The 19,444-nt window shown below is 42.6% G+C and overlaps 1 protein-coding gene and 3 non-coding genes across 5 annotated transcripts in view; 2 read left to right on the top strand and 2 right to left on the bottom strand.

Moving 5' to 3' along the window:
- Positions 1–19,444, top strand: part of dysf (dysferlin, limb girdle muscular dystrophy 2B (autosomal recessive)) — an 89,726-nt gene that overhangs the window by 4,947 nt on the left and 65,335 nt on the right. For both annotated transcript variants that reach the window (XM_008295693.1, XM_008295694.1), the window contains exons 2-16: positions 3,993–4,048; positions 5,076–5,167; positions 7,268–7,373; positions 12,142–12,265; positions 12,708–12,964; positions 14,069–14,197; positions 14,284–14,346; positions 14,503–14,553; positions 14,733–14,763; positions 14,909–15,024; positions 16,056–16,182; positions 16,315–16,418; positions 16,517–16,585; positions 16,693–16,736; positions 17,163–17,245. In XM_008295693.1, coding sequence (XP_008293915.1) covers positions 3,993–4,048; positions 5,076–5,167; positions 7,268–7,373; positions 12,142–12,265; positions 12,708–12,964; positions 14,069–14,197; positions 14,284–14,346; positions 14,503–14,553; positions 14,733–14,763; positions 14,909–15,024; positions 16,056–16,182; positions 16,315–16,418; positions 16,517–16,585; positions 16,693–16,736; positions 17,163–17,245 — 1,452 coding nt within the window. The remainder of the gene's footprint in view (positions 1–3,992; positions 4,049–5,075; positions 5,168–7,267; positions 7,374–12,141; positions 12,266–12,707; positions 12,965–14,068; positions 14,198–14,283; positions 14,347–14,502; positions 14,554–14,732; positions 14,764–14,908; positions 15,025–16,055; positions 16,183–16,314; positions 16,419–16,516; positions 16,586–16,692; positions 16,737–17,162; positions 17,246–19,444) is intronic.
- Positions 10,117–10,188, bottom strand: trnap-ugg (transfer RNA proline (anticodon UGG)). Its single transcript has one exon. It is a non-coding gene; the product is annotated as a tRNA-Pro (tRNA).
- Positions 10,992–11,063, top strand: trnap-agg (transfer RNA proline (anticodon AGG)). Its single transcript has one exon. It is a non-coding gene; the product is annotated as a tRNA-Pro (tRNA).
- On the bottom strand, positions 18,580–18,651 carry trnap-ugg (transfer RNA proline (anticodon UGG)). Its single transcript has one exon. It is a non-coding gene; the product is annotated as a tRNA-Pro (tRNA).

Below are 19,444 nucleotides of genomic sequence, written 5' to 3'. Positions count from 1 at the left end.
TACTTGCGTGTTAAAACATGTCATGTAGATCAGCTGTATTGATGTGTTTGTTGACTACAACAGCATTTCAGCACAGGACAGAACTCCACTGTGCTCATTTTAGGTTATCAGTTAATTGATTATCAATGATAATGCTGCATTTAATAAGAAAATCATTCAAAACGTGCATCCTTAGTGTCCGGCCACAGATCGTGGTCTGTCTCTACAACACCTGTGTGACAGCGGAGGTAAACAAAGATCAGGCTGAGGTTTGTGTCGATGCAGATCAATTAAAAATGTCTTGATGGGCCTGATCCTGATCTGAGACATCGGATCAGAACCTGCCCAGTTCTAGCTTAACTGTGAGGACACCAAACGGCACATGGAGGTGCCTGGACTACCTGGCCCCAGCAGCCGTCTGTTTTTCCATCGGTTTGTTTTTGTACTTTCCACCAGTCGGTGTCTGCCTCCTTAACGAGGTGAGCGCTGCTCCTGCTTCCTGCCTTTGTCCCAGCGTGGTTTCCTGGTGCCATCACACTCATGCTTGCATCACCCTCTTAAATACACCTAAATTTAACCTGAATGAAAAAATGTAATCCGTCATCTTAACTGGTGGCTGCTGTAACTCTGTGTTCCTGCTCTTGTTCCTTTGGCTACATCCTTCATGGTTTACTGTTGGACTCCGGGCTTATGCTGTGGTGACTCTGCAGCTTTCCTTCAGTGATTCAGCAACTAAAAGAACAGCTGACTGAGACCAAACTACCTGTTTCAGTCCTCTTCTTGTAGCTGGAGTGTAAAGGTTTGGTGCTCAGTGGACAGTGTGTGTGAAGGATGTTCCTGTTCAGAGAATGAAAACAAAAAGAGATGAGTTCATGGCTTTTTGCAGAATCTGTGCTGTGGGTGGCAGCAACTTCTGGAATTTAGAGCAAAGAAGGAGAGCGAGAGCATTTCCTCCCTCCAGAGCACAGATACCATGTCCATTTATAGAAGTCAGGCATGACAGCACAAGGCAAGACGCTGAAGCTGAATGGAGCTAGTGAGTCTGGATTAGAGGAAAAGCTCACCGAAAAAACAGTTCTGGGAAAAACACAGAAAGTCTGGCAGCAAGACAAAAATGTTCTAACACCGTAGAATAATGGACCATTCAAAAACTGTACAACAGTGAAAATATCTGTAAATAGTACATAAAGAATAAATATCGTTATAATTTTACTGGTTGTTTTCTGTAATTTTATCATCAAACATTGCAAAAAACATAAAACAAAATTGGGGTGAACTTGTGAATGAATTAACAGTAAATTGTTCATAAATTGAAGTTGGAAAGTGTTTAAAAAATGTTTTTACAGTGCAGAGGGGACGACAGTGTGATTATTAAAGCTTTTCTGACTAATTTCGGTTCACTTTAAACTCATTTCTGTCGGCTTTTTTTGTAGAAATGTCACAGTTTCTAGTTTAAGATTCCCCTGAAGCATTCAAGGATGAGTTTGCTTTCTTACGCTGATTGTTGTTGTAGAAACACTGTGAGAACACGAGGAGCTCTGAGCGCTCACCGTGCTGCAGCAGGCTTTAATCTTGTGAACATTTACACAGTTTACCGACTTCTCCTGCCTGCTCGTGCACGGTGTGTCTGCAGGTGCATATGTGATTAAACGCCACAACGTGTGCTCGTGTTTGTGCGGCCTGCAGGCAGGATTTCCGGCCAAAGTGTTGTTATTGGAACAATAAGTGTTGTTCTCCGACAAAACCAGAAATACAAACTGGCAACCCTCTGCTGCTTCATTCCTGCCTGCCGCTAATTTTAGTCCGTCGCACAAACACGGCGGCGTTGTATTGTCCTGCCACTGTGATGGGCTTCTGATTCTTGTTTAGGATTTATCAAGTGATCAAGCACAGAGGAGTTCTGTTGAACCTGAGTGCAGCCGAGATGGCGATGCAGCTCAGAGCTCTTCCTTTCAGTGCTGTTTGTATGTTTTATATGTTCAGTATGTGGAAGTGCATCAACCCTCGTCATACCAAAAAAGAAACCACTCAGTTTTACATCTTGCTTTTTATATCATAAGACAACAAGTAAACAATAATGTGTCATCACACACGTGAACAGCATCAGATGAAGTTTGTGTGCAGAGTTGAGTCAGTGCAGTTAGACGCTACGTCACAGAGTCACAGTGTTGCTTAGAAATAATGAACTATTCAGTCAGCGGATAACGTGTCTGACTTCTCATAGAAGACGGTCCAGATGTGTTCTTCCTCCTAAATGTCATGTGTCTATCTGCTGTACTGATGAAGTTCTGAGGCTCAGAAATGATGGAAAAAGTCCATTAAAGTGATCAATCTGGACCCTCCTCTGTGGACTTGAAGGACCTGGACCTCTGGAACATTCACAGTCTGAAGGTAGAACTCTGGTCAGTAGATAAAGGTTCTGCAGATACAGAACCAGATGTTCTGAGGAGGAACCTTTCTCATATTTGGTCGATGTTTAAATGCAACGATCCAGCAGGGAATCACACCAGAAGCTACTGTGAGTTGCGAACGTTTAAGTTATTAATTACTTCAACCCTTTGCTTTGTTGCTCCAACCTCAACCTTAAACCTGCACAAAGTAAATCACTGTCATTAGGTACAGATCAACCAAAACACCGGTATTTCCTACCCTCGATTAGACCACAAATGCAGCAACACACACACACACACACACACCCCGACACAGTGTGGGTCTAAACTTAGGCTTCTCCTACGTACTCCACAGTCCTGCGGGCCACAGTCTGTTCTATTCTCGGCTCATGACAGAAAATGTGCCAACCAGGAAGTTAGCGCTGTGCCACTTCCTGACTACGAGATCCAAACGGAGATACCAGCTGACACACAAACGCACACAGACGCACACACAGACACACAACCACAGCGTAACCTCCTGACCCGGCTGTGGAAGGGTGGAGATGTTTCTAAGTTATCCTCCAAGAACGGAGGTGCACTTACGTCGGTGTTTGTGTCTGAGTGGACGCACTGACTGACTGTGAGTTGGTGATTGTGTTTCTGGGTGATGACCGCAGAGAAAACAGGAAAGAAAACGACATTTCTCAGGGTGTGTGTGAGGAGAGAACAAACTTACGTTTCACATTGTTCTGTATCTGCAGCACCTTTATCTACTGACCAGAGTTCTACCTTCTGACTGTGAATGTTCCAGAGGTCCAGGTCCTTCAAGTCCACAGAGGAGGGTCCAGATTGATCACTTTAATGGACTTTCTCCATCATTTGGTTTAAATTTCCTTCATATGTCAATAGAAACCTGAGTTCTTATTATATGTTCCGACTGCTTTTATTGAAATCATGGCTCTTTGTTGAAACTGTTTCCATTCGGCGCCATCCTCCGGTCAGAGCGAGCAGACTCTGGGCTTTATTCGTCTGTTTGCAGGTTTTGTCCAGCGGCCACTCTTCGCTTTGCAAATCAGACAATTCATTCATTGTCTGTGTTTCCTTTTCATGTGGAAAGAACATCTGAACCTGTGTGTGTGTGTGTGTGTGTGTGTGTGTGTGAATCAATTCCTCGTTTTGACGCAAAATGACTGGAAATACTGATATCAGTCCCCGGAGTGATAACTCATGTGTTTGTGTGAAGGTTGTGTGATGAGGGCTCTCCAGTAATCGGAAATCAAGGCTCAGAACTTGATGTTACAGGAAACCTCAGACAGACAGCACATAAAACAATGGTGCTGTTTGGGAGAGAGTCTGCTTACTCCCCTCAGAGCAGTCCCAATAGTGGGACTGTTGTTATCATTATTGTAATTATTATTCAAAAACAGTTCATTACCTGAACACCTCACTCACGTACAGCTATCTCGCCTGAAGTCTGCGTATCAGACTCTGCTAGGTGTTAGCTATGCTGGCTAACCTGCAGGATAATGACCTGCTGAAGAGGTTTCTACCATCAGGAAAAGCTCAGAGTGATAGTTCCTCACATGTGAACTGTATTTTTTGCTCTGTGTATTAACGTCTGGGTTTGTCTGTGTGCCTCAGGGTCCAAGAAGAAGACGAAGGTCATCAAAAACAACCCCAACCCTGTTTGGAACGAGGTCAGTCCTCCACATCGCCGCAGGTTCATCGGTTGCTCAGAAGAGAAGCTGCTGCAGCAGTTCAGAGAATAAAAACAGAAGGATGTGTTCAAACATCTCTGAAATGTTTTCCTCATGGAAACTTTTTAAAGAACTGAATTTATATCAGAACTGTAATAATAAGGTGATAATGAGGCTCCTAAATGGAGAAATCGTTGTTATTTATTCAACATTTCAATAAATAAATCACATAATAATATAAATCTACCAACAAGTTTTAATACTAGGATTATAACCCACAGTTTTATTTATTGTACAGATATTCATTTTATGAGATTAAGACCCTACAATAATGTATTAAAAGCAATTTAGGTAATTTACTATCACAATTAAAAGCCTACATTATCATATATTATTTAGTTTTTCCTGACTAATTTAAATATGAGGTTTAAGGCCATAAAATATTTGTACTTCTACAAATAAACCTGACTGCTTTAAATATGAAGTTCTATACCCCACAATACTATTCATTGTGCACCTTTACTTGACTCATTTAATATAAAGATAAGGCCCTGTTATATTATAGAATACCTGGTTAATCTAAATATAAAGTTCAACACCCTACCATGTTCCATATAACAGATTTGATCGATATGATTTAAATATTTAGTATAAAACTCCACATGTTGTGTACAATGCTTCTTTAGCTGATTAATTTAAATATTAAGGCTAAAATCCTACAATATTATTTATTATATAAATCAACCCGACTAGTTTACATGTTGAGTTTGAGACAGTGTTATTTATTGTGTGGTTTCTGATCACTGTAGATATGAACAGAAAACAGGGAATCAATGAATTTGCAGCAGAAACTGTCCAGATGAGGACGAACCAACAAACAGCAGCTCAGCCTGATTAAACGATGGACGCTAACGAACTGCCTTCAGACTGTTTGTGCTGCTGCTGGTGTCTCAGCGTTGTGAGAAAACGTGTTTAACCTGTGAACATGTCTTGTCCCGTCACCTTTCTGGTTCTGTGTCTGCGTCAGGGCTTTGAATGGGACCTGAAGGGGATTCCTCTGGACTCTGGAGCGGAGCTGCACTGTGTCGTCAAAGACCACGAAAAAATGGGCAGGAACAGGTCGGTTCGACCGCCAATTAACCACTTTGCATCCAAATAACTGACCCTGAGCTATTGGCTGTTGGTTGTTGTTCACGGTTGTTGGTGATGTTTCATGTATAGATTCAGTCTAATGACGGTTTTCAGAGATAATTTACTCTTTAACTGACGTGTGCATTTGCCGCTTAAACAGCTGATTGTTGACAAAATAATACTCTTAGTTTTTGTATTTCTGACATTTCACTCAGTGTACATTTACATTTGTGTATAAATAGACAAAGTTAGGAGTTTGGTTCCAAATATGAAAGTTCTGGTTTAAAACCTAAACATGTTGTTTTTACACTAGAAAAACAGAATCTGGAAAAAATAACCCAATGTGGCAGAAAATGTATGTTTAAAAACAGTGAAGTAGTGATAAGAAGTAATGGGAAATATCTGTAAAATGATAGATTTAAATACAGTAAAGTTGAGTAATTTTACAGTCAAATAATGTAAAAGAACAAATTGTCATTTATAAAAATACAGATTTTTGAACTTTATTTATAGTTTTGGCCCGTTCTCTCAGTCAGCATATCAATTAATGTTTTTTCTTCTATGAGGTTAATATATTACCTTTTAATTTAACAAAGTAGGAGAAATCTGTATGATAACTTTTTAAAAAAATCCTGAATATACATAATTTCCCTTCAAATACCAGCAAAAAACTGTAAATTAGCAATATTTTTAGCCGATTTAAATTCAGTAAAAATTGTGTTTAATGTTCAAACACTGTCGAAGAACAAGTTGTTATTTGTAAAAGTACAGATTTCTGATGCGATTATGTCCAGTTTAGTTCTGGTTTTTCTGACAGTTAATACGATTTGACTGGTTTTTATGTCTAACTGTGTAGAATATGTGCAGCAGCAGCAGATTTAACTCGTCTCAGATCAAAGTGTGGAAGCGCTCGGAGCAGAGGGGCTGAGCTCCGAGCTGCTGCTGTTGCTGCTGCTGGTCCCTTCACCAGGTTATTTTTGGGTTGTTTAGCTCCATCAAGATGTCAGCTCTCCCAGAGGGGAAGGGCCGGGCATGAAGCAACCCGGTCATCCTCTCATTGTGGTTTTATTCGGCTGTATTTCCACCCATTCACCCGCCGATGTGTCGACTGATTAACCGATCCATTCATCTGAACCTCTCTGGTTTGGCTGAACTTTGAGCTCGTGTTATGGACGCTGTAAGGTCTCGTTTTACCTACGTTTGGTACCAGGACCGTCTCCTAAACACAAATCATTTTCTAATATTCTAACTGCTGAACGTCTCCTGTGGCTGTTACATGCAGAAACCACTTTAATGTTTTATAGAACAGTTTAATCCAGTCTGCTGCGTTCAGAGCTTATCAAGACTCTTTAGATTCTCCTCTGATCGTGTTCAGTTCTGGTTCCGTTGGTTCTGTTCCATCCTCAGACCGTGAACAGCGGTAACCTCCTGTCAACACTTGACTTTTCTACAGAGCAGAAAATGATGCTGCATGTTAGAAAATGATTCTGACGCACTTTTCAACAATCAGATAGACTGAAAACCCAGAAAGAAGACACACCGACTTCTGTTAAACCAGAGGAGAGCGGTACCAGTTGGACCTATAGAATAAAGTTTATCAGGTCGTGATCGAACAAATCAAAGGTCAGAGGTTTTATTTATGAAGGAAACATGGAGGATGATCACACCTGTTTCTTCCTCTGTTGAATCATTTGCAGCAGCAGCGCTTTTTAACGTCACACACTTTTATATTCCTAGTTTTTCTCGTTTAAAACAACCCGTTGACCGACACACCGCCGCTTCATTTTGGGCCAGTTTTTATGTCTGAAGCAGAAAGCCTGAGTTGACACAGAAAGCTGATGACCTCCTTCTGATTCTCGTTATCTCTGACTGGGGTTGTAGTTCCACTCCAGAGAGTCTGGATGTGTCAGACTTACTTTGTAGTGTGTTTTTAACACAGTAATCCTTCCAAAATATTTAAAATCTGTCTCCATTTTGATGTGTTCTGTTGTCAGAGGTCGCCTCCAACAGCTCAGACACCTAGCTGGTGTCAGACAAACGAGGTGCAGCAGAAAGAACCAGGATTATCGGTGTGTGTGCTCTGTGCAGGTTCCTGGGCGAGTGTCGGCTGTCTCTCAGGGATGTCCTGAACTCTCCCAGCCTGGCCGCCTCCTTCACCGTGTCCCTGCTGGACACCAAGAGGAACAACACGGGGGTGAGCGTTCACACACTGATCTACCGCACAGCCCGCTCTATCACCGATCATTAATCACTCTGGGTTTCCTGTCTGGAGCCTGAAATAGAGAGAGACATTCCTGAAGCCGCCCTCGCTTCGCTCTTTGTGCCTTTAATCATTTTCAGCCCGTTGATCCGTTGTTTTGCTCTCCTGGATGTGAAAGATAATCTACAACAATGCTTCCCAGCAACAGAAATAGTCTCCACAGAGGAATCGATAATCGATAAATAGCTGAAATAGGTTGAGTCTCTTTTTCTGACTGTGTTTAATTTTAGAAATACGAGTGAATTATCTGTAAATTCAGACACAACTAAACTGCTTTCTCAGTTCAGTTCAGGGAAATAAAACACTTTGTTAGACACAGATTTGAGCTCTAAAGTTCGACCCTTTCACTGCACGTTTGAAGCTTCTCCTCCATTTTCTGGGTTGCCATGGTGACAAGTCCCTCCCCTCTGATATCTGATTGGTCGGCTGAAACAGAGCAACAGTGAAGCAGTAAAATAAGAAGTGAAGAAACGTTGATTAGACGTATTTGTGATGGTTTAGGAGAGAGAAAGTTTGTTCCCCTCTAAACATCTGTGTTGTCCTCTCTGAGTTTAGCCAATCAGCATCAAGATCTGACTCAGGAGTTCATTTGCTGGAGTCGGCTTTTTAGTCTCCACCGTAAGCGACTAGAAGAGGTTCTCCAGGGACGGTTCTCCACCAAAAATGAAGTTACAGCAGGACCAAAACTTCCTCTTTACCCATCTCTGTGCAGATGTTCATCAGCTTCTGACCGAACCGTCGCTGCTGCTGCATCTCAAACCCTTAAAACCTAAACCTCACGTTTCATTTTTACACGCGTATAAAAGCGTGTAGCTCCGTCTGCGGCGGCGGGCCACGCCTACAGCCGTCTTCTGTTTTTTAGCGGCACATGAAACAGCGTTCCGTTTCCCATCCACGCTTCCTCCCAAACCCAGAACAGAGGCTTCCTGTCAGTGTCACCGTGGGTCTGATTGATGTGGCGCACACACACACACACACACACACACACACACACACACACACACACACACACTGTGCTTATTTACTTTACATACCTGGTCAGTTTCAGACAGTTCAGATTGAGCCATTAAGGACCCTTAGGCTGACTAAATTTAACATAAAGAACATTTCAAGGTGAGCATTGAGTGTTTTACAAATGATTCCCACCAAAGCAGTGGATTCGTGAATGTTTAGCTGTGATCTGACCAACAGTGGACTCATGTGGATGATGTTTGTCACGTTTAGGGATAAATCTGCTCAGCTGCAGCAGACTTTTCATGTTTATTTGTGGTTTCTGCTGCAATTTACGTTTGTGTTGTTGCTGCAGTTCAAAATAGAAAAAATTAACTACCAACAATTTGAAACAAAAACAGGAAAAACGTTTGTCAGCTTTAAAACGTGTGTTCCTAAATACATAGCATGATTAAATCTGCTGAAAATATGTTGGAAAACTAGCTGAAACAACTTAATTTTTATGTGTAATAAACTTGTGTTTATGCTGCCAATCATTAAATAACTAGAAATAAACAGGAAACGCTGATTCTCTGGTGTTACTGTGCATTAGACAGGATTTCATAGGAGGTGATCTGAACTCAGAACCACTGATGCAGACTGTTGCAGCAGTTTAGTTTTTCTGGAGTCCAAATGTTATTTTTGGAGGAAGGATTTTAGAAAACCTGTATTCATGCTAGAAGTAGTTTTACTTCCACGTCTTCACCGTCTCGCTACATGTGCGTCAGTAGAAGCAGACGCCGAAGCTCGATGTCTTTGTTTACAGAAACACTTCAGCTTATCACTTAAGCTGCTTTTTCCTGTTATAGGAAACAGCAGAAGCCCACAGCTTCTACTGCTGCACTAGGATGAAGAAAACCCGCTCATCTCTGCTGCTGGCTTTAACTGGTTTAACGTCGTTTAAAAGGTTGACAGACGCATATCTCAGACTTCATTCTGACTAGGCAGAGTTTTTAATCCAGATGTCTCTTGATTGTTCTGACCAGTCAAAACAGCAGCTAGAGCACATTTTGACAACAGTAAGTGCAGATATGTCAGACAGAGGTTAGTTTGAGAGTTAGTTTAGAAAACGCTGTGAAAGAAGAAGAGCTCATCAGGAAGGAGTTTGTGGAGAACCAGAGCTTCGTCTGCCACACTCAGATTTATTTATAAACCATCATAAATACGTCTCATCAACGTTTCTTCACTGTTTATTTTACTGCTTCACTGTCGCTCCGTTTCAGCCAACCAATCAGAGATCAGAGGGGGCGGGACTTGTCGCCATGGTAACCCAGAAAATGGAGGTGAAGCTTCAAACATGTGGTGAAAGGGTCGAATTTTAGGTCAAATCAGGATGTTTTTCCAAGATGAACAAGCTTCTAACATGCAAAAGTGTGTAATTTCCCTGAGCTCAGCCTCGTAGTGTCGTGGACCAAATTCACTGGAGTCCAATCTGTGTTCAGAGCCACAGTATGTCTGAAAATCCAGCTGCCTCCTACTCGCTGTACCTTCTGACCGAGCTACCGATTCCTGCAGAGTAATTTCACCTCTATAAAACTAACCTTCGATGTCTAATTCAAGAGATCTGTAATGACATTTTCACCTTGCAGAGTTCTGGTTCGATCAGTTCACACTTATTTGAAAACATCTGAAGGTGACCAGCTTGCTGTCCTCAGACATGGAAACTAATCAGGTCTAAGTAAGGAAAGGGCTCGTCCGGGATTTGAACCCGGGACCTCTCGCTCCCAAAGCGAGAATCATACCCCTAGACCAACGAGCCACAGGACATGCTCTTTAGCAAGGCATTTATTCCCTCTCCTCACTGTGGCTAATTATTCACTGTAATAAAAAGTCCTGCACCTCTACAGAAACAGAGCAATCCTGGCTGGAAGTAGAGAACATTTTAAAATGGAAACTCATTTAATACCACAGGTGGAGGAGGAGCAGAGTAAAGACCTTGTTAGGACTCATGCAGGTCCACCAATGAACACTCTTAGATGCGTAAACTAAACCAGCTGAAGAAGTTAAGGGGCTCATCCAGGATTTGAACCCAGGACCTCTCACACCCTAAGCGAGAATTATACCCCTAGACCAACATGTTACCCTGCATTTATTTTTATTCCAAACACACCTGCAGCATGATTCAATCATTTGAGTGTGTTCGTAAAGGGCTCACATTAAAAGACTCAATGAGGTAATGTCAGAGAGTAAAAGTCCATTAGGAGCCTCATAAATAAATAAAGCTGAGTGTCCATCAGAGGGAGGGCCACCCTGCCTCAGAGTACAGCTCACTGGTGAGCATTATAACCATCAGCAGTGATAAACCTGAATACAGACTGACTGACTGACAGCTTTGGAACGGAAAGCTGCCTCAATAAACCTCTTTCCACAGCGCAGCCAAAAGCGTAAAGAACCAGTTCTTACTCACCCGTCTGGACACGTGATGTTCACACAACAAACCTCCCATCAATCCAAATTCCAACATCTTTGTGCTCCGTGACTGTTTCAGTATCCATACCACTGACAGTACAGGCTCTGGTGACTGATGAGTCGTCTTTATATGTTTTAATAAGGGACGTCTGTGGCTCGTTGGTCTAGGGGTATGATTCTCGCTTAGGGTGCGAGAGGTCCCGGGTTCAAATCCCGGACGAGCCCCTTAACTTCTTGAACTGGTTTAGTTTCCACTTCTGAAAGTGTTCTGGATGAGTCCTAACAAGGTCTTTATTCTGTTCCTCCTCTACTTGTGGTATTAAATGAGTTTCCATTTTAAAATGTTCTCTACTTCCAGCCAGGATTGCTCTGTTTCTGTAGAGGTGCAGGACTTTTTATTGCAGTGAATAATTAGCCACAGTGAGGAGAAATGAGACCAGAGCAGATTAATGCCTTGCTAACATGTGTGTTGTGTGGCTTGTTGGTCTAGGGGTATGATTCTGGCTTTGGGTGTGAGAGGTCCTGGGTTCAGTCCTGGACGAGCCCCTTAGTACGGTCTACACTCTGATCGTCTTGTGCTTTTTATATTAACTCCTGGTTGGAGGAGAAAATTCGCAAATGTTCTTCTCTGTTTGAACACATGCTGGTCCAGATTATTTCATTTTTTTCAGGGGTTTTTACAGATCCAGTTTAAAACATCCTGAACTGCTGACAGACTTACTGGAGCTGCCCTGATACGATCAAAGTTGGTATGATGATGATTATCAAGCTGCTGGCCAGCGTAGCAGATGAGCATAACGCTAGCGATAAATTATACTATAACTCAAAACTCATTTAAAGTTCTCACTGCAGAACAGACAATATTCTGCCTGCATCAGCAACCGTTGGAGAACCATGCAGAGGAACATCTGGGAACTTTCAAGCTGCAGTGTTAAAACTTGGCATGATTGGAACTTATTGCATATTAGCAGCAAACAATCAATTATGAAAGTGTTGGGGGCTCGTCCGGGATTTGAACCCGGGACCAACGAGCCATCCACGCTGAGCCCCGTTTCTACTTTTGGAACCAACATTAAGAGTCACAGCATACAAATAGGTTAGAATTTATGTGTCCACACTGGTGAGCAAACTGCAGTAATGTGTGGCTGCACTGCAGGAAGAGGTTCACTGAGGCAGCTGTTTATTATTTCTGTATGCTGGTGACATATATCAGGTGTGACTGTGACGTTATCATCACTCTGTATTACTGTGGTCGTCATCAGGCTGAGGACTCGTCTGTAACTCTTCTCTGTGTGTCCACCAGGCCACGCTGACCCTGCAGGTGTCCTACATCCCTCCTCCAGGATCAGCTCCTGTCTTCCAGCCTCCTCCTCCGCCGGAGGCTCTGCCCCACAACAACCCCAGTGTGGAGCTGGACACCGTCACAGGTAACCCCATCTGTCTGATCATCACACAACAGACTGGTCCCCATTTACTCCATCACTGGCACAGTTTGAGGCCTTGAATATTCTCAGAAATGGAGCCAGAACGTGTAAAAGCTTCTCATCATCACCTGTTTTATTTTCAACCAGAACCAAATGATGTATTGTGCATTAAAAGATGACGTCAAACTGTATGTAATTAATTTTTGGTACCCTAGATGCCTGACTTTTTCTGCTTTTGACAGATTTGTTTTCTTGTGTGTCATGATGTTTAATTTAGGAGATGTGGTGCAAAGTACAATATTTAGTCAAGTACAGCGACTATTTGTTAAAGTATTCGGGGCCCCAAACTGTCCAAGTCTACTAAAGTTACGGTTTAATGGATGTGTGAACATCAACATGAAGTGTCTCCGGTGTGTGAGCTGGTTCCATGTTTTGCCTCCTGCAGTGATTTCTCTGGACACGCTGGGTGAGGAGGACACTGAGAGCATGATGATGCTGGAGGCCACCGAGGACCAGGGGCCCGACGACGGACGCTCCATGGTGATCGTCGGCCCCCAGGGGCCCCCTGGCCAGGAGTCCCCCACCGCCCAGACGCCCAAACGCTCGCCTCCGTCCTACAACACCCACGGAGGGCTGAGGAAGAGGAAGAGAGGAGCCAGCAGTCAGCCCAAACCGCTGCCCAACAAACCCCAGGACATCCAGGTTTGTGACCGGACCGTCTTCACTGGAAGAGTTCTCATCAGGTTTCACTGAGAAACACGATTTATGTCTCTGCAAAAAAACCTGACAGATTCAAACGAAGCTGATAGTGAAGCTGATCCATATTACAAACTACAGTGTTAGAAAAATCTGTAATTTTACTGAATATTTCTGATTTATTCTACAAATTTCACAAAAATATCGATAAACAATACAGAAACAATCAACATTGAGTTTCCTCGTGTCATTTAAAATGACTTTAAAAGCTCTAACTGTGAATAATAATAATAAAATAAAATACATTACCAGATTTATTTTACTTATGAATGCTGGAAATATTTTCTTAAAAATAAGTGACAGTTTTAATTTTACCAATAATTTTGTTTCCTTGATGAGGGAATTTGTTTATATTTTTCTGTCTTTATTATATATAGATTATAGTTAATTGCATTGTTTATGTTTTATGTTTACAAAATGTACATGAAGTTTACTTTCATTTAACATTTAAATTAATAATCAATATAACAGTAACCCTAATGTGTTTAGTTTAGTCATTAAGTTTTAGTCATCTTTACATCTGTCAGTCTCATTTTAAATGTTAGTGTCTCAGCTTTGTGAGGCTCCAGCTGAAGCCATGTTTGTGTACCGTTGCCACGGTTACAGGGGCTATTATGGGCCACCGCTGGGCCTCAGTGTCCATCTTTCAACAGACTGCTCCCTCTGCTCACCTAGCATCAGCGTTAGCATTAGCATTAGCATGATCACAGCTGCTTGTTCTCTCAACATGTCACAGTAATTTCTAACATAATCATATTTAACATGTTTAATTTGAGAGTCTATTACTGTTTTAGTGTCTGTTCACTAAATAAGTCTGGAAATGTCAAAAACACAGTCCTGCCAAACATTTAGTCTGAGAGAAGAAAGGCAGGGCAGGTTTCAGATCAGACGTTTAGTGATGTTCTGTGCTGTGCTGAATGTGATGTGTTTGCTTATAGCGCCGCTCTGTGGCGGTTTGAATGCATCACACAAGAACATTTAAAGAGTTTCAGGATGAACCGAAGCCTGAATTCATGCCGAATGATCTCCGTGCTTCATGCTGCTGCTCAGGTTCGTGTGCGGGTCATCGAGGGACGGCAGTTGCCGGGCATCAACATCAAACCTGTTGTCAAGGTAACGGTAGCCGGGCAGACCAAGAGGACCCGCATCCGAAAGGGCAACAACCCGGTGTTTGATGAGGTACTGACCGGGACTTCTCTCCTGATGGCGTTCTTGTTTCGTGATGCTCCAATCAGAACTCTAAATGTGCTTCTCTACCTTCTCAGACGTTCTTCCTGAACTTCTTTGAGACGCCCTCGGAGTTGTTTGATGAACCGATTTTCATCACAGTGAGTGTGAATCTCAGTCTGGTGTACATTTTAATTTAAATCACACATGTAAGAGGTAGAAGCAAATGTTCCTGACTTGCTGTGTTTGTATAAAACTGGTGAGTTAGGGTAGGATTTCAATTAAACGCAGAATCTTCCTGTCTGTCTTCCTCACAGGTGTGCGACTCTCGTTCTCTTAGAACCGACGCCGTCATCGGTGAATTCAAGGTGAACTGTTCTGGACACATTGAACCTTTAAAATGGCCTCACAGGTTTTGTTTTGAGGGTGAAAATACAAACATTATCAGCTCTGAAAGGTTTTGGTCCCACATGACAAATATTTAACAGAGTTAGCAAACGTGTTGTGAAAAGAAAAGAAATCTGAATCCTCCCGTTGCTCTCCACAGCTGGATGTGGGCACCGTCTACAGCGAGCACAGTGAGTATGTCTGCGTGATTTAAAGGTCAAAGTGAATGAATTCATAGTCATGAGTCTGATCATCGGCTGTGTTTACTTCCTGGTTCTTATGAAGTTCTCGGTTTGTGGCTGTAAATCAGTTGAACTCTGCCTCCTCTCTCTTCAGGACACTGCTTCTTGAGGAAGTGGCTGCTGCTGTGCGACCCCGATGACCTCTCTGCGGGGGTCAGAGGTTACCTGAAGGTCAGCCTGCTGGTGTTGGCAGCCGGAGACGAGCCGCCGGTGAGTCTGATGGCAGACTGGATCGGTGCAGATCGGAGGAGAGAAGAGTTCATTAGCAGAAACAGATAACTCCATTATTGTAGATTTTCAGACAACTTATGTTTTTGTTGTTTGCTTGAGATAAAATCAGTCAAACTGAAGCTGAGTGGATCTGACTCAGTAGAAATGACAAAAATAGAGATAACTTAGGTTTGATTGGTGTTGTCTCAGGACGACGATGGAAAGGTGGGTTCTCTGAAGGTTTGAGAAGATGCAGTTATCTGTTTTTGCAAATGAACTCTTCAACTGTTTCTCACTTCCACTACTGCTTGGATTTCATTCAACGTTCACACCAGTGCAATTTATGCAGTAGTGTTAGCTTGTCGACTTTTGCTCGTATTAGCAGCTAAATTCTTGCTTTTGTAAACATTTACTCGACAGAGCTGAAGTGCGACAATATAGAAGATGAAGTTGCAAAAGTTAACCGACTCCTCTGTACATCTAGTCTAGTATGGCAAACTTAAATGTGACTGATAAATGGGAATATGAAACTGTCCTCCGTCCACATGAGCCCTGCAGAACAGCTCGACAGAGTTTGTGACCAGCTGGTGACAACAGATCGTTTAGATCAACAAGCAGATGTGGGCAGTTTCATCTCACATCAGACTTTTAGCACAATTCAGTTCCACCGTCTGATTTTCCTGAATTTTTTAGAGCATAAAATATAGATTTGTTTTTATAAAGATACCTGTGAAATTTTATCTTGATATAGCAAATCCTCTCCAAGATAATTAAAATAACTATCAGCAGGTTTTCTTCTCTCCAGCTGAACCTCCGTTGTTCTATTTCCTACATAGAAGTGAACTGTGCTCAGTGGCTGCTATAAGTGGTGCAGACTGAAGTGGAGAAACGCTTCCTGTTACTGTTGCTCAGCTCATGTTTACCCCCAATAAGAGAAATCAGTAACTTCCTCCTGTACAGACGCCTTTTGGGTTTCCTCTCATCTCTCAGTCATTCATAGATGTGATTATCTTCACTGTGTCTGTTTCCAGGCGGACAAACGTGAGTGTGTGGAGGATAAGGAGGACATAGAAGGGAACCTGCTGAGGCCGGCCGGTCTGTCTCTGAGAGGAGCCACGTTCACCCTGAGGGTCTTCAGGGCAGAAGACCTGCCTCAGAGTGAGTCTCCATTGTGTGCTCCTCCATATAAGATCTACCAAGTCTGAACAAAGCTCCCCCAAACTCCTCAGAATCAGCCGGTTTAATGACACCATGCTCAGCTTGTAATTAGCTCTGCCTGTCTGCCTGCAGTGGACGACGCCTTCATGGACGGGATGAGGCAGATTCTGGGCTTTGACAGCAACAGGAAGAACTTAGTGGACCCGATGGTGGAGATACACTTCGCTGGAAAAACAGTGAGTCGGATGTGAAGTGGGTTCCCATCAGAATCCACTGAAACCCAGCATCAGGGTCCAGCCGTGTGAAGGTGGACTGAGCTGTCTTTGTTTCTCAGGTCTGCACGAAGATCCTGGAGAAGAATGCAAACCCACAGTGGAACCAGAGCCTGGCCATGCCCATCAGAGTGAGACCCCTAAACACACACACTCCAAGAACGTCTGCTTATCATCATCATCATCATCATCATCATCATCATCATCACTCAGCACACCTTTTCTTTGTCCTCCACAGTTTCCCTCCATGTGTGAGAAGATGAGGATCAGGATCCTGGACTGGTGAATCCCAGCTCATATGTTCTTTTTGTTGGTTTAAACTCGCCAGAATACGAAGTTTGTTGCAAGTATATGTTGATTTTAGAAGCAGACACTCTGACAGTTGTGCAGAATTACCTGTTTGGGATTAACTCACGGGTGCTCAGGCTCAGAATTTCTTCAATACTCAGGAAGACATAAAAACACGACCAGGCTAATTCTGCAGGCGTTGGTAAAGGGATTCTGTCTTTTGTGATGTCTGAATGGATTGATGGACATTTGCTCCTGAGACTGAAGAGTGTAAACCTTGATAACTTTTCATGCCGTAGCTTCACACATGCAACACATCTCCATTAAGTCGTTCTGGTGCTCAGTGGGGAGTTGAAGATAAAACTGTGATTTCATGTCTCCATGTGTAAGAGCTTTGGGTTCTCCTGCTGTTTGCTGCAGGGACAGAGCCAGTCACAACGACGTCATCGGCACCACCCACCTCTGCATGTCGAAGATCTCCGCCCCCGGAGGGGAGATCGAGGGTGAGTCCCTGTTCTGGGCCGGACCGGTTCAGTTTAGAACAGGCTTTACTGCACCACAGTGCTTCTGTTTGACTTGTCTGGTTCGGTTTGAGACATTTACTCACATTTATATCATTTGTTTTGCTTTGGTTTCCCTCCACACTGCCTGAAAACAAGCTGGAGCTGCTGGGACACTTTTACCAGCTGCTTGTTCTGCAGATGCAGTTTCACAAAGATGGTTTCAAACGACAGGCTTTATCTTGAAGCTACAGAAACAGGCTCAGACCTTTTACAGAATATTTCCCTGCAGGCTTTCTTCAACCTTAGCTTATCTCAGCTCATCACTATAAGTACCTGAGAGTGGTGTATCAGACCACACACACGCTCTGTAAAATATTCAGACTGAATTTGGGAATATCTAGTTTTCAGACCAGTTTGTGAAATGTCGACCAAAGACTATATTTAGTAGAAATATGGATCCATCCACATATATACACTTAGAGGAACTTTCTGGGGACACAACACCACCCTTATTTAAACAATTTGCACTATTTTTTTTACGTTTTCCAGGTCCAGTAATTAAAAATGTGTCTGGATCCATTCAATCATTAGGATCTCCAGGGAACTGTTCAGTCAGTGTCCTCACTAACTTTCATGGCTGAGGGAGTTTTATTTCTGGACGCACTGAACCCCTGAAATGGCTTCACTGTTTGGTTTTGAGGGTGAAAATCAAAAAACAAAAAACTCACAGGTCTGGAAACAGGAAATTCTCCAGATTCAGCCAAACAGTTTTTCCACCATGTTGAAGTGACCCTGGAGTGACTGAAGGGGCTTCATCATGACTTGAGTGACCACTGGAGGGATCTGTGTTTGTGAATGTGATGCAGCATGGATGTTGTTCTGTTGACCTGCATGAAGACTAACTCGCTGATGTTTGTGTGCTTGAGTTCTTGGTCTTTGGAGTGGAGACAGCTTGCATGAACCTTGCTCACAGTTTGTGTTGCGTTTGTTTTTGCCTTGAAGATATTTATAATGATGAGCACCTGGCAGCTGAACACCACCAGACCAAGGCTCGGAGAAAGCAGAAAGATTTCATATTGCAGCTTTTTTATTGCTTTAATTCTCCCTAAGAGCAGCTGTGATGCTAGAAATGTTTTATGTGGTGAGACGGACATTTTGCATACAAAAGGACTTTTCGCAAGCAACAAACACAGACTTCTTTCAGAGAAATCTGTTGCTGGGATCTTTGTCTGAACCAGTGTTTGTTCATTTATTATCTGAGGCGTTTACAGATCCTGTCTGTGACATCATCTTGTGCTCTACCTAATGCAGAGGAGCAAAGTAAACACCTTAAAGGGCTCGTCCGGGATTTGAACCCAGGACCTCTCGCACCCAAAGCGAGAATCATACCCCTAGACCAACGAGCCACAGGACACACCTGTTAGCAAGGCATTAATCTGCTCTGGTCTCATTTCTCCTCACTGTGGCTAATTATTCACTGTAATATAAAGTCCTGCACCTCCACAGAAACAGAGCAATCCTGGCTGGAAGTAGAACATTTTTAAATGGGAACTCATTTAATACCACAAGTAGAGGAGGAACAGAGTAAAGACCTTGTTAGGACTCATCCAGGTCCACAAAAGGACACTTTTAGACGGGGAAAGGAACAAGTTTGAGACCTTAAAGGGCTCGTCCGGGATTTGAACCCGGGACCTCTCGCACCCTAAGCGAGAATCATACCCCTAGACCAGGGGTTCTCAAACTGGGGGTCGGGACCCCCATGGGGGTCCCAAGATAATTTCAGGGGGTCACCAAATCATTATTAAAAAAATAATAATAATAAAGCCTACATTTATCAAATAGATGTGTATTAGGGCTGTCAAAATTAAAAGTATATTTCTTCTTACTCCTTTTTCGGACTTGTTAATATTATGATTTGATTATATGATATTATTATTCTTTTTTGCTCTTTTTCAATGCTTTTTTAAAAATTATTTTCTTTTGTTTTTATATTTTTTTCCCCTTTCATTTGTTCGAAATACATTTAGATCATTCATTCAGAAGAAAATTAACGTGTTAATGTAAAGAGATTAATCTGTGGAATTAACACATTAATTTCTAATGCATGAACAACAAAGTTATTACTCATGCTATATTAAAAATTCAAATTGGGGGGTCACGAACACAAACTTATGTTATCTTGGGGGTCGTGGCTCAAAA

The sequence above is a fragment of the Stegastes partitus genome, unplaced genomic scaffold (assembly GCF_000690725.1).
Source record: "Stegastes partitus isolate 25-593 unplaced genomic scaffold, Stegastes_partitus-1.0.2 Scaffold1071, whole genome shotgun sequence".
Lineage (NCBI taxonomy): Eukaryota > Metazoa > Chordata > Actinopteri > Pomacentridae > Stegastes > Stegastes partitus.
This window is presented reverse-complemented; position numbering and strand designations above follow the sequence as displayed.